This window comes from Heloderma suspectum, chromosome 17, assembly GCF_057233095.1.
Source record: "Heloderma suspectum isolate Gila_16-S chromosome 17, 16-S_ref, whole genome shotgun sequence".
Classification (NCBI taxonomy): Eukaryota; Metazoa; Chordata; class Lepidosauria; order Squamata; family Helodermatidae; genus Heloderma; species Heloderma suspectum.
In genome coordinates, this window is record NC_139474.1 from 1,157,061 (window position 1) to 1,177,467 (window position 20,407).

A 20,407-nucleotide genomic window follows, 5' to 3' on the forward strand; every position below is an offset into this window, starting at 1 on the left:
GAAGCCTTTGGTGCACAAAGCTTGGAAATTTAGCAGCTACCCATGCACTTTTTCTGGAATCGGTGCATCCCCGAAGGCCCCTGTTTGGGTTATCAGAAACCCCCTCCCGCTGGCCGGCCAGCACCTCCTGGCCCACAGTGCCGGCTGGCTGGCCTACACCAAGAAAGCAGCCTCAAAGCCATCTCCTCACCTGGAGGCTGCCCCACTTCTGTCTTCCCTGGACAGCCTACTCTCGCCTGCATCTCTGCCCCCTCCATGCCCCCAAACCCCAGTGGTCCACCGAAGCGCCCTACATTTTCAAAGTAAGAGTGAATTCTCGGAGTTTCTTAAGAGCTGCAGCATAACTCTGACTTAAGAGCATCAGAGGTGCCTCACTGGATCACACCAAGGTCCACGTAGCCCAGCAGTCTAGGTAGACCGTGGTGAGAAGCCCAAGAAAGCGCAGGGTGGTCCTTCAAGCGGTAACCAGTGCGCCATCCATGAACTGCAATGTTCCTTCTGCCCATCCCCGATCAGGCAGGAGAGATGGCAGAAGAAATGCTTTGAAAAGGTCTGCACAGACAGCGTACCGCACATTCAGAGTTGGACCGTACCGTGGCAGTTTGCAGGGGGCAAGGGGGCGGGGGGAACTGAAAACTCCCCCATATGAAAAGCTCCCTGCACATTGAAAGACAGATGTTCTCAGCCTGTTTTCCCCGACATGCAATTCTTCTGCATGCAGGGTCTTCTGCATGCAGGGCCTTCTGCCCCTCTGTGCAGGAGTATCCAAACATGCCACTGACCTGCCTGCAGCCTGACAGTGTTTTAGGACCTGGGCTGCTCTGCGCATGCCGCAGTCCTTCAGTAGGACACTTGGCGGAGAAGCAAAAGGCAGCACCTCCCTTCTCCCGCCCACAGTCGGGCTGCCTTCAGTGGAGCGCAACATTTTGACGCCCCCACCCAGAGCCAGCCTCCACCCAGAAGGAGGCACCTGACGCAGGCCGCAGAGATGAAGGTGCAAGGAGGGGGTGGGAATCCTCAGTAGCTGCATATCTCATAAGATTTTATACCACAGGGAGGGGAGAGGCCATTTTGAAGCCGCGGGCCCATTTGGCCCTCAGCAGCTTTGCCAAGCCTCCAATTTCCTCCATGTCTCCTTGCCCCTGTTATGCCTCTGATGGGCATCTGGTGGTCCTCCAGACATTTTGGCCTACAACTCCCGTCATCCCTCACAACCGGCTATGCTGGCTAGGGCTGATGGGAATTGTAGGCCAAAACATCTGGAGGGCAACAACTTGCCCACTTCTGCTGTAACACACAAACCACAGGCCCTGTAGCAGTCACGGCGTAATATACACGACTTGGCTCCCACCCTGCCTTGGAGAAGCTGAGGGCCAGAAGAACACAAAATGGTTGCTGGGAGGAGGCCGTCGGAAATGGTTTCCTGCAGTGGCTGCAGCGAGCCTCCGAGTCCGCTTTCTGCCCCCCCCACCCCCCCGAGTCAGGCCAGCCGTCCCACCAGGGCCAACACACACCTTGTAGATGTCCTCCTCAGTAGCCTCCGGAAACTTCCTGGCTAAGGACGTCTTCAAGACTTTGGCAATGTAGCGCATCCCATAACTAGCGAGGAAGCCAGAGGGAGGGGGTGTTACCGACCGGCGCAGCCAAGGCTAGCACAAGCCCCAGGAGGAAAGTTAGAAGACAAGTGGGGGGGCCTCCTTCAGCCTGAGGGCTAAATCCAGTTTAGGAGACGCTCTCGGGGGCCACATTCCAGTGCTGGGGGGCCCAAAACACAGAGCATACCAGCCGATTGCAGCTCCGAGGTATGTCAGCCTTCCAGAATTTGGGGGAAGGTGCACAGCTGTGGGGAAGCGCACAAACAACTGGTGGGGGGGGAGAGCAGGGCCAAGGGAAGTGGGTGGGGCCACCTGGGGAGCCCGAAAAGGCCAGATTGGAGCCCCCGGGGAGCCAGATCTGTGCCCAGGCCCGGGGCTCTTCACCGTGATGCAAGGACACCCCTTGCCCATGCCTGGGCCACATGCCAGGAGGCGCTTCTGTGCAGGGCTGGATGCCTCCCCCTCGCCGGCGTTCGTACCATTTCCTGCCCTTCTTCTGCCACCTCTTGGCTCCAGGCTCCCTCTCTGGCCTGCCCCTGAGCAACTTAATCATGGGGGGGCGTGCAGTGCTGTGCATGCGTATGCATGTGGTGGGGACTGGGAGGGGCTGGAAAGGATCCTTCGGGGGGGGGGGGGCTTGTACAGCATACAAGCAACCCTCCGGACAAGGAAAGGGAGCGGGTAAAGAGGGCGGGAATCTTGGCGGCACTAATCCTGCTTTCCCTGAGAGACAGTGGTATGTAGTGGGCAGACTAGGCCTTGGGAGACACGGGTTTGAATCCCCACTTAGCCATGGTTCTTACTGGGTGCCCTTCAGCCAGTCACTCTTTATGTCAGTCTAACCTACCTCGCAGGGTTGGTGTGAAGATAAAATGGGTGGGGGAGGAACCATGTACGCTGCCTTGAGCTTCTTGGATAAGGGAGGATATCAACCTAGTAAATAAGCATGTTTTCTGTATTTATATCATACTGTTGGTTGTGTATGTTTTTTTATTATTACATTTATACCCCACCCTTTTTTTCTCTTGCCCAAGGCAGCTTACATGGTCCTCCCCCGCTCCATTTTATCCTCACAACAACCCTGTGAGGTAGGTTAGACTGAAAGTCAAGTGAGCTCCATGGTTGAGTGGGGACTCCAACCCCAGTCTCCCAAGTCCTAGCCCAACGCTCTAAACACTACACCCCATGTTACATCCTGTTTCTTCAGGACAATGAACAAATAGTAAATATTATTGTTTAAACAATGATTCAGTAAACAGTGGGCTGGTTCATGTGATCAAACAAGCCACTTAAATAAGCAACCGTGGCTTTTTAAAATCGGGGTGCATGCCGGGTGCCATTTTCCTAACTGACCCTGGGCGTGGTTTGTCACGATGTCCAAACCTGGGTGGGATGGCTTGTCTGAGGGGGAAACAACTCTCAAATAACCCAGCCACAGGCCATGAGATATTTGAGGGTTGTCTCCCCCTCAGACCAGCCATGCTGCCTCAGTTCAGACGACACCACGGGCTGTGCCTAGGCAGGTCTTTAGGTGAATGGCGCCCAGCTCACACTGGCGATTTAAACAAGCCACGGGGGCTTGTTTTGATTGTGTGAATCGAGTCACTGATGATCAAACATGAATACAAATTAACAAAAAGACAACAGATTCTTACGGGATGTTGTCCACAGAAGATGTAATGGCCGAGAGGAACTGTTCGGTCACCGCCAGGAGGTTGCGGATGGATATGTCCAGCCTCCTCTGCACCTCAGGGTGACTAAGGGCTTGTTCAGGGCTGACATTGTACGGGAGATCACTGGGAAGAGAAACAGACAAGTATTCTGGGCCTCATTCCAAAAACAGGAGCCCCTCTCCTTCACCCACCAAAAGCACTCCATTCCACCCCTCGCCGTCACGTTTGCGCGCAGGCTCGAATCTCACCTCTACGCCCAGGTGGGTGGGGGTGCTGAATGCTGAGTGCCCCCCTCCTCCCCCTAGGCTGGCTGCTGGGAAGACCCAACTGCCTGCGCCCTCCTCGGTGAAACTGAGGCGGTCTTTGCTACAGGACCCTTGACTGCAGACATGTGCCTGCTTGGCCCTCTTTCCCCAGCCTTTCCGTGTGTCAGAGATGAGTCCAAGCAGATGCCTGACAGCTCCGATTCCGAATCAGTGTTGGAACAGCTAGATCAGAGCCCGCAGGAGGGACCTTCCCTAGACCTGCAAGACACTGGGAGAATTTCCTCTGAAGGCCTTGACAAACAGATGGCCTGGGCTGAGTCCCTGCCCCCTCCCTTCACTGTAGAAATTCAAGTTTCCAAAGAGGAGGAGGAAGAGGGGCGTGACTTGAGAGACGCTAGAGCACGTCACAAAGCTAAGCGGGAAAAGCTAGGGACAGGGCACAGATGTTCTGCCAGGATAGCCACTCTTAGAAGCCAACGTAGGAGGGAGCTGCCCTAAGGGAGGGGCATCACTGCCAAGCAAGTTTGGCTGTGAGGTTCATGGGCAAACTGTCGGCAACTTCCGTACCCTCCAGTTCGTCTCCTCTGACTACAGATCGCAGATTAGTTGTTTAGGGCCTGAGGCAGTCTGAGTTTCCTTGAATCTGCATTTGCAGAAAGGCTAGTCTCTAGCACATGAAGTCATATTAGCCTGAAGCTTTGTCTGTTTGTGGTGTTGATTGTGAAGGGGAAAGATGATCCAGTCCTGACACCCTGTGTCTTAGCGCCTTGGTGAGGTGGGAGTACCCTCTGACCTCTCCTCCAAAGGTTCTCCAACTTTTGTAACAAGGTTATGTTTGAGTTTGATCCCCCCAAGAGAGGGGGTGTAGCTCACGGGAAGTGCCCCTGCTTTGCATGCAGAAGTTCCCAGTTCGATCCCCGGCAGCATCTCCAGGCAGGGCTAGGAGGGAATTCTGCCTGACACCCTGGAGAGGTGCTGCCACCAGTCGGTGTCGACAGTACGGGGCTAGATGGACCTGCGGTCTGGCTCAGTCTAAAGCAACTTCCTCTGTTCCACCCTAAATTACATTCTATTGTTATTTCTTTGTTTATGAAGAGTCACATAACTCATAAGGAGCTGAAAACCTTCTGTTTAGTGAAGGGGATTTTAAAAAAGGAAATAAATAATCCGCACTGACCTTTTCTGCCCGCTCTGAGACTCTAGCTGGTTGATCCACCCCCTGTATATCTCCACAGGGCTGGTGCGAATGCTCAGGGTCTTGTTCTGCAGAACCTCCTGCACAGGCCCCGCCAGGATCTGGCGCAAGGCGTTCTGGCCCCGGGCGCAGCGATAGAAGCTCACCACCAAGCGGATGACCGTCGGATTCCCGGTTAGGATGTCACGGATATAGTTGACTTTGGACCTGGAAGGCAGAACAGGGCAGACGGAGTGCAGTAAGTCACAAACGAACAAGGCCATGACCCATATAGTGGGCGCTGAAGCACAGCCTGGTGGATGGGGAGAATAAGGACACGGCATGGCCAGCTTTGTTTGGCTTCAGAAATTACATGTCAGCTCTGAACACGTCAGACCATCTTGGCATTACCTGGTTCACAAATTGGACAGAAGTCGTAACGACAGAGTTGCATTGCTTTACTCCAAACCAGCGTTTCCCAGATGTTGAGTAAGGGAGGGACAATGCCCGGCTCCCCCTTGGGATGGCAGTTGGAGGAGTACAACTTCATCTTCACATGCCCTTCCCAACATTAACGGTTTGAGCTTTCAAACATATGAATTACCCCCCAGCCCCGACCTGCAAGCACTGATTTGGGTGGGCCTCCTGACTGGAAGGAGACTGGGCGACACACAGACCCCGCCCCCAAGAATGACTCACACAGACACACCACGCTGCGCTGCACTGCACACAGCCCCACAGAGGGCAGGTCCACCCACTGCATCCTTACAGGAAAAACAAACCGAACTATCCCATTGCCACCGATGTAAAGGTGTATAGCATCACTGCCCGGCCTCATTTGCAGAATTTTACAAGGGATCCAGACAGTGTTGTCATCTTCCTCTCATGATGCTCCTGTGTTTTCCCAGCACTTCTTCCATCTTTTACCTGAGACTCTGGAGAACTCCAGCCAGTCAGAGCAGACAATACTGGGCTAGATGGACCAATGGTCTCACCAGATTTAAAACAGCTTCTTATGTTCCTATGAAAGGGGAACTGCCATCTTTATTAAGGGCAGGATGTCCGCAGCAGGTATGAGGGGAGAAGGAAGAAAGCAAGCTGCTGATGGGGAATGGGGACCTACTCGATCTCCTCTTGCAGGGCGCTTTTGAAGAGCTGGAGCAAGAGGTAGGCCTCTCTGGAGTTGGAGGCATAATTGTAGAGGGTGAAGACCACCGACTCCATGAACTTTGTGGACTTGTTCTGGGGGATCTGCATGATCAGCCTGGCCAAATACACCGGGTGGGTCTGAAAGGCAGCAGAACAGCGGACCAAGAGAGAGAGAGAAACAGAGAGAGAGCAAGAGAGAGACTGGTTCATATGCAAGCATCTGTTTGGGACTAGAGTTATTCAGAAAAAACACATTCCCCCCACCCAAGTCACGGGCCCTCTGTTGAATTCAAGGGTGAGGGTGAGAGGAAGGAGTTCTCGTTACAAGATACAGATTGTTGTGAACCCTGAAGTAGATTAGAACAATAGACATTAGCTCTCCTAGCAGGGAGCCTATTCCTGAGGGCAGAAAAATGTGTACACACACACAAAGTTGCTGGGACTGTGAATACTATATACTTTAAAGAAGAAATGATCTATAGGATGAAATTTTCAATGCCAAAGGACACTCAAATTATGAGCTATGGAAAGCAGACACCAACAGCCTGAATGAATCATGCAAACTGGCATCTATTTTGCAATTTGGTATAAATCAGAAACTATTTGCTTAACACTGGACTTTTTGCGGGCTCACACAATGAGCGGATGGCCAGTACCAAATGGACAAAAAAGTACTTCTTCACATGACACATAAATTGTATGGTATTTACTGCCACAAGATGGCTACTTGCTCCGTGGCTTAAAAGGGGGGGATCAGGCAATACAAGGATGGTGGGACACCAATGATTATTAACCTTGATGGACAGGTTAATGGAACCTCCCAATGCTGATGCATTCTCTCCCCTTTTCTGGACATCTGTTGCTCAGGGACAGAAGCAATGAGGGGGAGCCATTGTCTTCGAGACCTTCCTGGAGGCATCCGGTTGGCTGCTGATGGCAAAAGGATGCCAGCTAGTTAGACCCACCTGGGTCTGATCTAGCACCGCTCTTCTTATGTTATTATTAAAATGTAACTGTAGTGTAGCTAAGCTTGGGGAGGAGGCAGGGTCTAAGGCCCTGTCCCATGAAAGTCCAGCTCAGCTGCCCTCCCGGCTCCAGAAATTTCCACATGGATCGCTCATCTTCACAGACTTAACGACTAGAAACTTAAGTTTTATTTTCACAAAAATGAAGAACTGAGATTGTCAGGATAGTGAACTCTAGGGTCAGATATAAATACAGTGGCACCACAGAATCCAAGCAGCCCTGACTGTAGGAGCAACCAGACAGGTCTAAACGTGGGATCCTAATGCTTTAAGAACAGTTGCCAGAGAGCCAACAATGCTTATCTTTGACAGGCATGTTTGTAGGAAGATGCCAGCAGACCTGCAGCTGGTAGAAGAGATGCTGATATGCCTCCAGGGTCTTCTGCTTCTCCTTGCTGAGCGCCTTCAGCCCCTTTTCCTTGCTCTGGCCCATCATGTCGGAGAGCTGCTCCTTGTTCCTCTTGGTTAGCTTTTTGCAGTGAGAGACCACCTCCTGTCCCGGAGGAGAAGTATGAAGAAGCGAGAAACCACACAGACGCACAGCGCCACTGCCAAGGCTTTGCCCACTTGTTCATGGGAAGTTAACAACAAAACAGTTCAGTCCAGCACTGGAAGGGGAGGAGGCGATTTCCCGCAAAGACTGTGTGCACACAGTTATTTTGAAGACAATCCCAGGTCAGGGTTACCCGAGGAGGAGTCGCTCCTGGGGCTGGGCGAGTGCAGGAACACTGTCTCGTGGATGGACTCCCCCGGCCCCCACGTGCTCGGGCAGCCTTCGACACCCCGGCCACAATCCACCCCCACCCCCAGAGCTCCTTTCTGACCTGGAGGGTGATCCTGTTCCTGACCAGCAAGCCGATCTTGAGGTCCATGAGGCCGAGGTCACTCTCCAGCTGCTGGTTGGAGCGGATGCCCCGCACCACGCTCTCCTGCAGCTCCAGCACCTCCAGCTCCTCCCGGTAGTCCTGCTGGCTCCGTTCCAGCAGGTGGGCGAAACGCCGGACGATGCTGAGCGGGGGGCTCTCGCTGTGCACTGGCGGTGGAGAATAACACCCTCACCCCTGCACGTCCCGGGACAATCCCGGCTGCCGAGCCCAGGTGGCGAGCACCCCACTGCCCTGGGCCAGGAGGAGTTCCTCCTTCCCACTGGCCATGGAGCCAGGGGGGCCAGGAGATGGTTTGAAGCAGAACTAAGGTGACGGCTGGGCTCGTTGCCCTGCCACCGCAGTGCTGCCCAAAGCACAGAGTTGGGGAGGGGGGTCTGGAAGCTCCGTACGGGGCCAGAGGCAAGAACCCACCTGGGGCAGGCGGGGGGGGGGGAGTGGGGGAGGATGGGATCCTGCCAATGACACATTTTTAGGCGGATGCCACGGCCCGCCACAGTTTGTGACCCTCTGCATGAAAAGTGGGTACTCACCCAACAGCCTGTAATCCTCCCGCGCTTTATTAGCTCGCATGAAGGCCTGGATTTTAATTACAGCCTGAACCTGCCAGGACATATGAGAAGAGGAAAGGAGGTTCGAACACACCCTGGAGGCAAACAGCGGTCATAAGTCAGGACATGGTGGGTCAATGGAAAGGCACGGCGCACCGGCAGCTAGGCTACGGTGCCACGCCAGATGCAGAGGGGGGAGCAGGGGTGACGGGGCCTGACAGTGGAGAAACTGGGTTGTTCAGGCAGGCATTTGGGGTGGGATAGGGTATTTTAGAAAATGTTTTTATTGTAGAATTGTATTGTTTTAAACTGTTTTATTGTATTTTGTACATCGCCCAGAGTGGCTGGGTGACCAGCCAGATGGGCGATTAATAAATTTAATAATAAAATAGAATAAATAATAAAATAAAAATTATGAAGAAAGCTGTCGACCAAACAAACGAGCGCCTCCCACCTCCCCCTGACGCTGGTCTGGCCAGCCTCGGTGGGGAAGTGGCTCAAACGGGCCCCTGCTGTGATCCAGCAAGGCGAGTTCAGACGTCCAGATGTGAAAACACTCACATTCCTCCTGAAGTGGTGCAGCCGCTCCAGATGCCGCTTGCGTGCGCACCACCTCCGCACCCAGGCTTGGACCTGAATGCAGCAGGAAGAGTGCGGGAACGATGAGATGGTTCTCTGCCCCCGGGTCTGGCAGCAAGGAAGCCCCCCCCCCCCCCCGCAACAAGGGTGACACGGACGTTGCTACCTTTATGATGGCACAGGTGTTCTCCCGCAAATACCGCAGCCTTTCCAGGTAACTTCTCCGTTGCCGGTATCCACGCCAGCAGGCCTGTGAGTACGTAGAACAGGAGCTGGGAAGGCCTGGGTTCAAATCCTCCCTCAGCCACTGCATGGCCTTAGTCAGACCGCGATGTGCTCGGCCGCCCTGCTTGCTGGGCCCTGTACTGAGGCAGGGCAACGGCCGACCTAGCCCTCCTGGCTGGCAGCAGTCCTCCATCCCTGAGGTGGACGCGGCGGGGCCTTTCCCAAGCCCACGGACTGATGCCAGGCCCCGCGCAGCTTTGCGAGGTTCCAGGCCGTTGCTGTCTCTGCGCCCTGAGAACTGAAGCTGGGAAGCGCGGCTTCTGCCATCGGGCTGTGGCCGCTCTCATGAGGCTTTGGAGTGTTCCGAGCGCTTCCTGTGCCTTGCCTTGCTTTGCTGTGCCCTTTGTAGCCCCACCAGGCAGCACCACAAGGAGCTGCCGCAGACCAGGCCAGGGGACATGTCCCTCTGCTCCAGCTGGCAGCAATAGCTCGCCAGAGCCCCTGTCTCTCCCAGCGCCAGCGGCTACCTGACCCTGTTTAATCAGAGGTGCTGCCAGGCACTGGACCTGGGCCCTCTGCATGCAAAGCGGGTGCTCAACCTCTGAGCTGTAAGTCATCCACATTCTCCCCATGCTGCAGATGAGGGGCTGGGGGCGGGCAGACACCCAGCAAGTTCACAGCATAGGCAAGACCCAAATGTGGAACTTCCTGGTGTCCGGGCAGCTGCATCCTACCTGGATTTTGATCGCCGCAGGCACGTGCTTCGACAACAAGTGCCGCCGGGCTGCAAGGTCCTGGCGGACAAGGAATCCCCTCATCCGGGCCTGCAGCTGGGTGACCAACCGGGCCCTGGATACCCACAGGCGCTGCCGATCGTGGGCGACCGTGACTCTGGCGATGGTGGACTGAAGCACAGAGATGCAGGGGGTCAGTGAAGCGGGCAGGTCATAACGGCCCAAACCCAGAAAAACCCAGAAAAACAGCGGGAGGCGCAGCCAGGATCCAGCCACAGGCTCTGCTCCTCAAGAGTAGCCGTGGGGATGCTGGTTTCCGACTGCCGAGAATGAATCTGAAGAGGCAGAGACCTCTTCGGGGCGGGGGGGGGGGGTCCATAGCAGTGGCCAAGCAAGCATGAAAGTGCCCCCCAACCAAGTCTCAGAAATAGCTGAGCTGACAAGCACAAGAGAAAATAGGCACAGCATTTAGCTTGGGGGAAAGGCAGCATCAGTCACAGGAGAAGATTTAAAAACACATTAACATGCACAGCTCAGATGGCTTCAGTGGCGCGGAGTGCCTTCTAGCAGCTTTGGATGGTGGCCCATCCACACCCCCACCTGGACAGGGAAAACCTGGCTCCAGTAGTCTATGCTCCAAGATAGATTACTGCAATGCGCTCTATGTGGGGTTGCCTTTGAAGACTGTTTGGAAGCTGCAGCTTGTGCAAAATATGGCGGCCAGATTGAGAACGGGGCCCAGAAGGTCTGAACATATAACAGTGATTCTTGCCTGCTTGCACTGGCTACCGATGCATTTCCAAGCCCAATTCAAGGAGATGGTTTTGACCGATAAAGCCTTACATGGCTCAAGACCACAATACCTGACAGAGCACCTCTGAACTTGTCCATGTACTAAGTTCATCATCTGAGGTCCTCCTCCAAGGGAAGCTCAGAGGATGATAACAAGGGAGAGGGCCTTCTTCATGGTGGCCCCCTGATTATGGAACACTCTCCCCAGTGAGGCCTGCCTGCACCAACCTTGTCATCTTTTCAGCATCAGGTTAAGACCGTCCTCTACTCTCAGGCATTTGACAACATACGATAGAGCTTTTAATGGGTCCTGGGATTTCTTATTGCTGACTGTTAAAATTGCACACGCGTGCATGCATCTATCTATCTATGAAAGGTAGACTAACAGAGTAATTTCAACATATATTTAGAGCTAAACATTTCAGCTTCCACTCTCATCAGTAGCTGTGATGTTAAATGGCTATACACACACAGACACACACATACGTGTGTGTGTTTATGTTTCTATGTAAATGGTTTTTATATTATGATACAACATTGTATTTTTAAGGTTTTTAATCTTTGTAAACTGCCCAAAGAGCTCCGGCTATTGGGTGGTATAGAAATTTAATAAATTAAATGAAGATGAAATGTTTGTATAACTCAGCAACACAAATCTTGGTCAATTAATTAAAATCAATTAATCTGCATAAATCAGCTTATGAGGAAAATAGTTTTTCCTCATAAGCTGATTTATGCAGATTAATTGATTTTAAGAGAAGAGGATACTTCCATTGTTTTTCTAAGATGGTGCATGTGTGTGATGTAGCCAGTTCCATCCCAGAAGAGGCACCCCCAGCTCACACGCACATGCCTACCTGGATTTCCTCCCGGCTGAGATGTGTCCCATTAAGGGCACAGGGACGAGGCTGGTCCCACGAGCCTTCAAATGTCTGCAGGCTGAAGTAATAGTCCACTCCATCCTTCAGCTTGTGCTTGACCCAGGGCATTTTCGAGTGCCCTGGATGTCAAGTCAGAGTGAAAAATAAAAATAGAGGCCAGAGTGATGTAAGTGATGCAAGAAAATGTGGGTCTTAAATGCTTGAATTTCAGCATAACACTCTGCCTCATTTACCTGGGGGTTTTCGGGCAGCCATGACGGCACCCAGCTGTGCTTGATACACCCCAGCACAGTCTGCCACCACGCCACAAAGGGACACGTCTGGATTGCGCAGGACTCTAACCGTTTGCGCTGGGTTCCCTTCTTTGATGGCCTGGTTAATGGCCGCGATACCAAGGGCCACTGCAGGACGGGACAGAAGGGGGAAGGCAAAACAAGGGAGGCTGGGTGGGTTCGCACATCACACAAAGCCACCCTGCAAAGAAGCCACCACGGGTTGGTTGTTCACTCGCAAATCTGGCAGATGACTGGGAGCTTGCCGAAGCTAATTTCCCCCGTCAGTCCTCCCACCGGCTCCCAGCATGTATCCTAGGCCCCTCTGGGGCACAGCACCTTATTCCCTCAGTCTCTATGTCACAGCACCCTTTCTGCAACTGGACCACTGGGGTGCCGGCTCCCGAGGGAACCTCCTGCCTCCATCAGATCACCAAGTGGAATTAATTTTCTGAGCCCTTATGAATGTGGTAATGTTCAGTGCAACCATCTGTTGAGCTCTTCTCTTGCTAGCGAACACCTTTTTAAAAAAGGCTGCTCCACATTTTGCTGAAGTAAGAACACCCTCCCTTAAAGCTCCCTCTCTCCTGCAGCCACCAGCCACTTTCGGCCCCTCCTGCCCTTCAAGCTCATCACTTCCCTCCACTGGTCTCTGTTGCTAGCTGTCACATACACATCTGGGTTACAGAGCAGTAAGTGGGATCACTAAACATGCACAAATGTCATGGCAAAGGAATAAAATGAAGGGGAAACTTTACACAAACTTCCAAGGCAGAGCAAGAAAACTAAGGGGGAAGTTGTGCAAATCTCATGGCAGAGCAGGAAAATGGAGGGGGAAATTATGCAGATTTCCTAGCAGTAGTGCAGGACTGAGAAAAAAAATTGCAGATGCATTTGAGACACTCTCTGGTGCCTTTTCTTCTCGATATTTAGGAGCACGGAGAACAGGGCACTGAGAAGGAATGAGGGAGGAGGGCAGAGGCACCAGGAAGACTGAGGAGCAGCAAGGGTTTTCGCTGCTCTTGCCAGCAACCCTCTAGCTGTTCCCATGATGAAGTTGCCCTGCTGGGTTCAGACATCCCAAGCCCCCATGGGTATGAACAACCTTCAAACTAGCCAGGGGGCCTCAGGGTGGCTTGTTTGTGAAAAATAAGCCACCCTGCAGAAACCACGCTGGGTATGCACAACATAACAACCCGCCATGGCTGATCAGCTTTGGTGGGTTGTCGTGTTGTATGAACCAGGTCCCCATCTTGAAGCAAGGCTAGGGAACCATTTGACCCCTGGAGATGCCACCAGGTTTGCAAGCCCACCTTCAAATCCATAGGGACTAGAAAGTGTCCACACCAGCATTCTTGCTAATAAGCTTTCTATTGTCCCCTTTGCTCAGACTTCTTGAATGGACCCAAACAGCAGGACCAGCTGCCAGGACCAGCTGTCAGCCCAGAATTAGGCAGGAAAACCCAAAGAGGCTGCAGTGCCCGTACTTCTCTTTGCAGCTTCGGTGTCTTGGTTGGCCACGGAGACGCCCTGCTGGATCTCTTCCCACCACAGCATGGCTCCAGTGTCCCCAGTCACCTAGGACAGAGAAGAGCAGAAGGCAAAAGAGCAGCTCTGGATCACACCCCGTGTACCATCCTAGAATTGTTTCCCCAAAGCAGGGCAACACACGTTTTGGCTGGCTCTGGGAGATCATCTAGTATTTGTGGTTACCAGCCCCCATACCTCAATCCCTGACTCATGGCGTGGGGGCATTGAGCCTCCCCGCTTGCCAAGCTGGACACACTCAGAATATGCACTGCCCTCCAGCCCAGCACAAGGCGAGCGGCCGATCCTTTCCCTCCCGCGGAACGGGTGGCAGCAGCGACTCTCTTTGCACAGGGCTGTCTCCCCAACCCAGCACTTGAGCCGCTAACACTAGTCTAGCCGAGGAGAAAAGAAAGGAGCAGTGCAGGGGACTGAGGCCCCACCTGTGGCAGGCTTGCTGATCCCCAGTCTGGTTGGGAGACTCCACCCATCATGGCCTGCCTGTGTGCAGGCAGACCCCCTAATCCATAAGGTCTAGAAACTGGCTTCTTTAAAAACTGAGATTTGGGGGATGGTGAGTGATAGATCCAATGCTATATTCTTTGAAAGCCGGTAGATCTAGTACTTTGAGGGTTGGACTAGGATCAGGGAGAACCTGATTCAACTCCCCGCTCAACTGAGATGCTCACATGACCATGGGCCATTCACTCTTTCTCACCTCACCTACCTCACAGGGTTGTTGGGAGGATAAAATGGAGCAGGGAGATCAATGTACACCACTCCAGGTTACACAGAGGAAAGATGGGAAAAAATACAGCCAACACCCACCCCCCTTCCATGGCAGTTCATCCTGAACTGAAAATCAGTGGGATGACTCCCATGACTGGAATACAGCAATGGAAGGATATAACTTGTTCAAAAAGAACAGAAGGAACAGAAAGGGAGGTGGAGTCGCACAATATGTTAAAAATACATATCTCTGCACAGACATACAGGCTACAGCTTGGTAGCCCCATCAAGAGCATCTGGGTTAAAATACATGGAGCAAAGAAAAAAAGGTGGTCGGAGTCTACTACCAGACACCCAATCAAGGAGAAGATGAGGATGAAACTTTTGAAAAGCAAACAGCCAATGTTTCAAGGAAGCATGATGTAGTAGTAATGGGGGACTTCGGTTTCCCTGATATCTGTTGGGAGACAAATTCTGCTAACATGGCCGCTCCAAGAAATTCCTGACTTGTGTCACTGATAACCTTCTCCTACAGAAAGTAGAGGAAGAAACTAGAGGATCAGCCATTCTTGACTTGATCGTAACCAACAGAGATGACTTATTGGATAAAGTAGTGGTTACGGGAACTCTGGGGGAAAGTGACCATGTTATACTTGAGTTCTTGGTTCTAAAGGAAGCAAAAGCCAAGTGTAGCCAAATGCGTACTCTGGATTTGAGGAAAGCCAATTTTAATAAACTCAGAACAATGATAAGTAAGGTCCCGTGGCAAGCAACTCTAGGAAGAAAAGGAGTCCAAGATAGGTGGGAGTTTCTAAAAAAGGAAATTCTAAAGGCACAATTACAAACAAGTAGGGGGAAAAAAAAAAAAGGTGGAAGACAACAGAAGCCAGCGTGCCTTCACAAAAAGCTTAGAGAAGACCTGAAAACAAAAAAGGACATATATAGGAAGTGGAAGGAAGGCCAAGCGACAAAGGAAGAGTACAGGCAGGTAGCACAGAATTGCCGGGGTGGCGTCAGGAAGGCTAAAGCTGAGAATGAGCTGAGGTTAGTGAGGGATACTAAAAGCAACAAAAAGGCTTTCTTCAGCTACGTGCATAGCAAAAGGCAGAGGAAAGAATGGTGGTTCAGCTATTCAGTGAGGATGGCAAAATGAGAACAGATGACAAGGGAAAGGCAGAAGTGCTCAGTTCCTACTTCAGCTCAGTCTTCTCCTGAAAGAGGGTCTATGAGCCCCCTGGTAAAGGCGAAGTACAGGCTGAAGGGGCAGGATTGCAGCTTGAGACTGATAAGCACATGGTCAAGGAACACCTAATTACTCTGAATGAGTTCAAGTCTTCAGGGCCAGATGAACAGTATCCTAGAGTAATAACGGAACTCTCAGAACCACTGACTATCATCTTTGAGAAATCATGGGGGGGACACCACAGAACTCTCATGTTTTCTGCTGCAACAGGCTAATATGGTTCCCATTCTGGATATGCCAGTCAAGACATTCCTGCCCTCAGCTTCACCCTCCTCTTCCTATCTCTCTTACCTGGGCTTTCCGTCTCAACATCTGGGTCAAGACGTCATGGTAACGCTTAGCAATGGGCAGCACCACATCACAGATGCTGGCAGAAGGCAGCAGGAGAGCTCTGAGCGTTTTCTCAGGGCTTTCCTGCTCCAGAGCCTCGTTGATCAAACGGACAGCGAGGATTTCTGTAAAAAAAGGGGAGACTGCAGAACTGGGATATTGGCCAGGCTGAATTCTAGGCCAAAATGGTGTAGACAAAATCCTAAAGGAATGTGCAGATCAACAGCCGGAGAGTGCAACCTGACAGGGATTTGATAAAATTATCTCAGACTTGGCAGTTATTTGTCATGGTAACATTTTTATCTGATGAACCTGTTGTTCGATCTGGGTCTTATGCTGTTTATTGTGTTTACATTTTAACTGTCAGGCTTCTTTTCTATCTTAGAATTGAATGTTGTGTGTGTACTTCTGAAACGTACCCTCTATTTGCTGGAAAGTTGCAGTGGCCACTAGCCAAAAGCAACAGAAGCTCCCACCATTTCACTGCCATGTTCACCGTCCCAGACAGGCAGCAAACGAGAGGCCTGTGGAGACTCTGGTGGGCTGCCTTTTGCTCAGTGGACTGATCTTTGGGAAAGTCCTTCCGCCCCTCAAACTGGTCCTGCGAGAACTTCCACCAGCTAAGAGTATGTGCTTGCTAACGGCAGTGGTGGGAAGAAGGCTCTGCACAAATTCTGCAAACAAGGGAACCTTGGGGACCAGTTCACACACTCCATGTTGGCCCTAGAATCGTCTCTCAGGAAGCGGTGGAGGAAGAGAAGGCGCTCCCGGTTGTCACGAGAAATTCTCCATAAAAAGGCCTTCCCAGGGATCCATCGCAGTAGGACAAAATGGACCACCTGAGCCAGCAAGTGGGCTGCACCAGAAGGTTTAAGTTTTTCCCACATCCATATTTTCCACCTGGCAAAGGGCTAAAAGGCTGCAGCAGAGACGCCGCCCACCGACTCACCTCCCCACAGGCCAAGAAAGGCCTTGAGCCCCTCCTTCTGCAGTGGCAGAGTTGGTCCCAAGGCACCTCAGGGGCACACTGAGCTGCATAACACAGGGAGGGGCCACTTGCTCGTCCACCTTGTGGGAGCTGGCGTGATGGAGCCCTCTGGCCATGGGTCACTTGGGATTGGGGCCACACCCCAAGAAGCCTTGGAGGGATGGATTGGGCCCCTGGGGCTCGTGCACACCACCCACCAAACTCAAACCAAGAGTAAATGAATGAAGAGGCAGCTTACTATCCCTTTCCTCTTCAGCTGATATATTCACGCGGTTCACGGAGGCCTGGATGTCGTTCCAGCTCAGGAAACCTTTCCTCACATCTCGAGACTGGTTCTTTTGTTTTGACAAGTCATCAAAGTAACTGGGAAATTAAAAAACAAAGCAGGACATTGGGTTGGACCCAGACTTACTCACATGTGGAGTAAACCCATTGCAATAAATGAGATTTCAATGCATCTGCTCTAGGTATGACCAAGTCTGGATTCAGCCCAGTATTTTGTAATTCCCCTTAAACAGTTGCAGTCACAGAGGACTGCATACACAGAGGGCTGTTAATATGCTGTAATTCTATGGAAGTCCAGAAAAAGGATATTAGGTTCACTATAGAGATTTCATTAGTTTTTGTTTTTTTAAGCATGAGTTTCTGGCCCCTATGGTTGTAAAACATGCTTGACTGTGGATTGATTTAGACCAAGGCAACTGAAGTCACCAATTTAAAATAATCAAGACAAGAGACCAATTTCAATCACTGCCTTAAATCAAACTTCCCATTTTGAAATGCAGAAAATATACGGCAAGCGTCCATACTAACCAGTTGCTAGAATAAAACATACTAGTTTGCAACTAAATAAAGACTTTATACAAAAATGTGGGAACATAAGACCCACTGAACAAAGCAAGACTTGCTTCCAAGTAAACATACATAGGATTGAGCAGGAAATGTCTAGAATTTTCCAGAAACAAGCGCTGGTCGTTACTGGACAAGAGGATGTTTCCCCATGAGAAGGAAAGTAATCATCCATGTTGCTTGGCTGGTAGAGTCATCACCATTTCAGGTCTGAGAACTGGAGACACAGCAGAGCTCAGGCAGTGGGGGAGCTTAGCACAGGAGAACAAGAACGCCCAGACGGACTCCAGAGACGGTCCTGGCCAGATCCAAGGCGGCACCGTCTGGGGTAAATGAGGAGGTGGAGTGCTAGGGCTAATGCTATTTCTGTTCATATCGTGCTTGTGGGTGTCCTGGGGGGAACTGGCTGGAACCAGAATTCTACCTCCAGTACCAGAGGCAGTGTGCCTATGTAAACCAGTTGCTGGGGAACATGGGTGGGAGGGTGCTGTTGTGTTCATGCCCTGCTTGTGGGTCCCTGGTCGACAGCTTGCTGGCCACTGTGTGAACAGAATGCGGGACTAGATGGACCCTGGGTCTGATCCAGCAGGGCTTTTCTGATGTTCTTTGTTCTTATATCTAAGTGGGCCATCAGCTTGGTCTTAGGCCCTTCCAGGGGCTTTGATGGCACCTGCAAGTCATGGCTCAACGCGACAGATCAAATGCCACAGACGGATCAAACTCCCAGAAGGCCTCGGACACAGGCCTTTCCATGACGTCAGATCATATCTTTATCAAACACAGAGTGAAAACTCAATGGATGCAACTTGCATGTGTGAGCCAGCCCGGGGGTTAGAGAGGGGCGAGAGTGTCAAAATGCTTTAAGATTTATATGTAATACAAATGCTATACAGGATTTATAGCGCGGAATTCTAGAACACAGAGAGGAGGAGGAAGAGCGGTATCTTCGGTTTGCAACTTTCTGTGACTCCACCTGCACTTCTGGCAACAGAGCTGCAAGGGTTTGCTGTCAAACACCCTGAGCTTGATGGGCTGGGGTGGGGGGTGGGAGAGACTCGGAGCGCTCATTACCGCTGAGCATGGCTCTCCTCTATCTCTGACAGGCCCAAACCAGGGCTGACCAGGCTCCTCCAGAAGCTGCACACATCTCCGTCCTCAAGGGCTTGGTTGACCAGCGCCACTGCGGACAGCATCTCCACAGCAACAAAGAGCTCCTCTTGGACCAGCTCACCCTGCCAGAGAAAAACAGGATATTCACAGAGGACGCAGGTCACTGCTGTTGTGAACCCTATCTGTGAAAATATTGGGGGACCCAGAAAAGATGCTTCAGCCCCCCCCCCCCCCAATTCCATGAGGTTCTGTAGACACCATCACAACATGCCATGGGCGCACCCGCATGTGTGGTACAAACCTACTACAAATATTAAAATTCTGCACCTGGGAAATTAAATTGTGCCATGAAGAAATCTCAGTTCTGCAACCTGACTCACTTTGTAGAATTTATTCTGCCATGGTTACTGTTTTGAAAAATGTATTATGATTTTGTAAATCAGGAGGGCCAAAGAGGCTGCGCACTGAAATGCTGTCTCCAACCAATGGGGTGGTGAGGGTGGGGACACTTTAATCAGCTGCTCCTCAGACTTCTGAGATTTCAGCAGGCATTGATGGTTCACACATTTTGCAGGCACATCATCACAGACGTACGACTAGACGCTTAATTAAAACAAATCCGGAGAGCCCAACGCCACATTCCATGGTTGTTTGGGGGCTCCTGCAGAATTGTGGTGCATGCATGGCCTCTGGATACAAGGAAACGTGCCAGCAGCCCATGGCAGCAGGAGAGGAGAGACGAGACGGAGGCTCTGTGGAGCAGCCCACAATCTGGCTGAGAGAAGTCCGTCATGTTGCACCCACCTGTGGATGCTGTCGCTGGAGAGCAGACAGCTCTCGCTGGTAGAGCTCTGCAGCAAAGAGGAAGGCTTCGGGCAGCTGAGCCTCAGAGTCAGTCAGGGCCTGCACAGTCTCTGCCGCCACCCCTCTGCGAATGGAGGCGTTGATGTGGCTCACAGCTCGTGCCACTGCACGTTGGTGGGGTGGGTTTTTAAAAAGAAGTTGGGGTCAGATTAGCAAAGAACAGGAACAAAAAGGCGCACAGATCTGCCCCACGAAAGGGGTCCAGCGCTCCGCTGCGGGAGAAGCCCCATCACTCTTTGGCTACACTCTCACAAGCAGCAGATGAGGTGGGCAAGCTGTGTCTCAGCTGGGCTGCTTCAGACTGCCAACACCATCAAAGATTCCCCCCAGAAAATAGAACTCTGCACACTGAAGACGAGCATGCCAGGGGAAGGGTCCAGTGGCGCCTTCTCCCTGAAACGTTACGTTGCCTAGGCAAAGAGAGTTTGTTTGAAAAGGAGGAGCAGTGCCTGTCAGTGTGACAAAGAGTAAATCCCATCGAAGTTACTGGTTTCTGGAGATTTCTATGGGAGAGAAACACCAAAGTGGGAGACAAAACCTGCCCACTGGTCCTAATGTTAAAGTCCACCAGCATCAGAGGTGTCCTCTGACGGCAGCCTTCTCTCTCTCTCTCTCTCTCTCTCTCCCCCTCTCCCCCCGCCCCGAGAAGTGAATGACTCCTACCGAACTTCTACAGGAGAGGCTTACCGGACACCAGGATCAGTTGAAAGGTATGGAGGGAAATTGCTCGTGCCCTGTAACGGATCAGGACATGTGCCACGGCTGCTAGGCTGTATTGCACCGGACTGCCGTAGCACCTTTGAAATCCATCTGGCACATGGTCCCAGGTAACACTCATCCCTTTAACCTCACAACAAGGCTGTAATGGGGAGCCATCCACTGGGATGGGAGGCACTGGGATGGGAGGGAGACAACCAGCAGCACAAGTGTGGTGTCAGGAGAGTTGGGCACCAAGAGCCCTGTGTGA

The 20,407-nt window shown here is 51.9% G+C and overlaps 1 protein-coding gene across 1 annotated transcript in view; it reads right to left on the reverse strand.

Moving 5' to 3' along the window:
- The window catches only part of IQGAP3 (IQ motif containing GTPase activating protein 3), a 56,539-nt gene that overhangs the window by 13,908 nt on the left and 22,224 nt on the right, over positions 1–20,407 (reverse strand). Inside the window, exons 16-32 of the mRNA XM_084824480.1 lie at positions 19,381–19,544; positions 18,538–18,698; positions 16,856–16,980; positions 15,591–15,754; positions 13,288–13,378; positions 11,762–11,929; positions 11,505–11,647; positions 9,856–10,026; positions 9,063–9,146; positions 8,879–8,950; positions 8,300–8,369; positions 7,707–7,915; positions 7,223–7,375; positions 5,832–5,995; positions 4,712–4,936; positions 3,251–3,391; positions 1,515–1,599 (exon numbers count right to left, since the gene is read on the reverse strand). Coding sequence (XP_084680606.1) covers positions 1,515–1,599; positions 3,251–3,391; positions 4,712–4,936; positions 5,832–5,995; positions 7,223–7,375; positions 7,707–7,915; positions 8,300–8,369; positions 8,879–8,950; positions 9,063–9,146; positions 9,856–10,026; positions 11,505–11,647; positions 11,762–11,929; positions 13,288–13,378; positions 15,591–15,754; positions 16,856–16,980; positions 18,538–18,698; positions 19,381–19,544 — 2,390 coding nt within the window. The remainder of the gene's footprint in view (positions 1–1,514; positions 1,600–3,250; positions 3,392–4,711; positions 4,937–5,831; positions 5,996–7,222; positions 7,376–7,706; positions 7,916–8,299; positions 8,370–8,878; positions 8,951–9,062; positions 9,147–9,855; positions 10,027–11,504; positions 11,648–11,761; positions 11,930–13,287; positions 13,379–15,590; positions 15,755–16,855; positions 16,981–18,537; positions 18,699–19,380; positions 19,545–20,407) is intronic.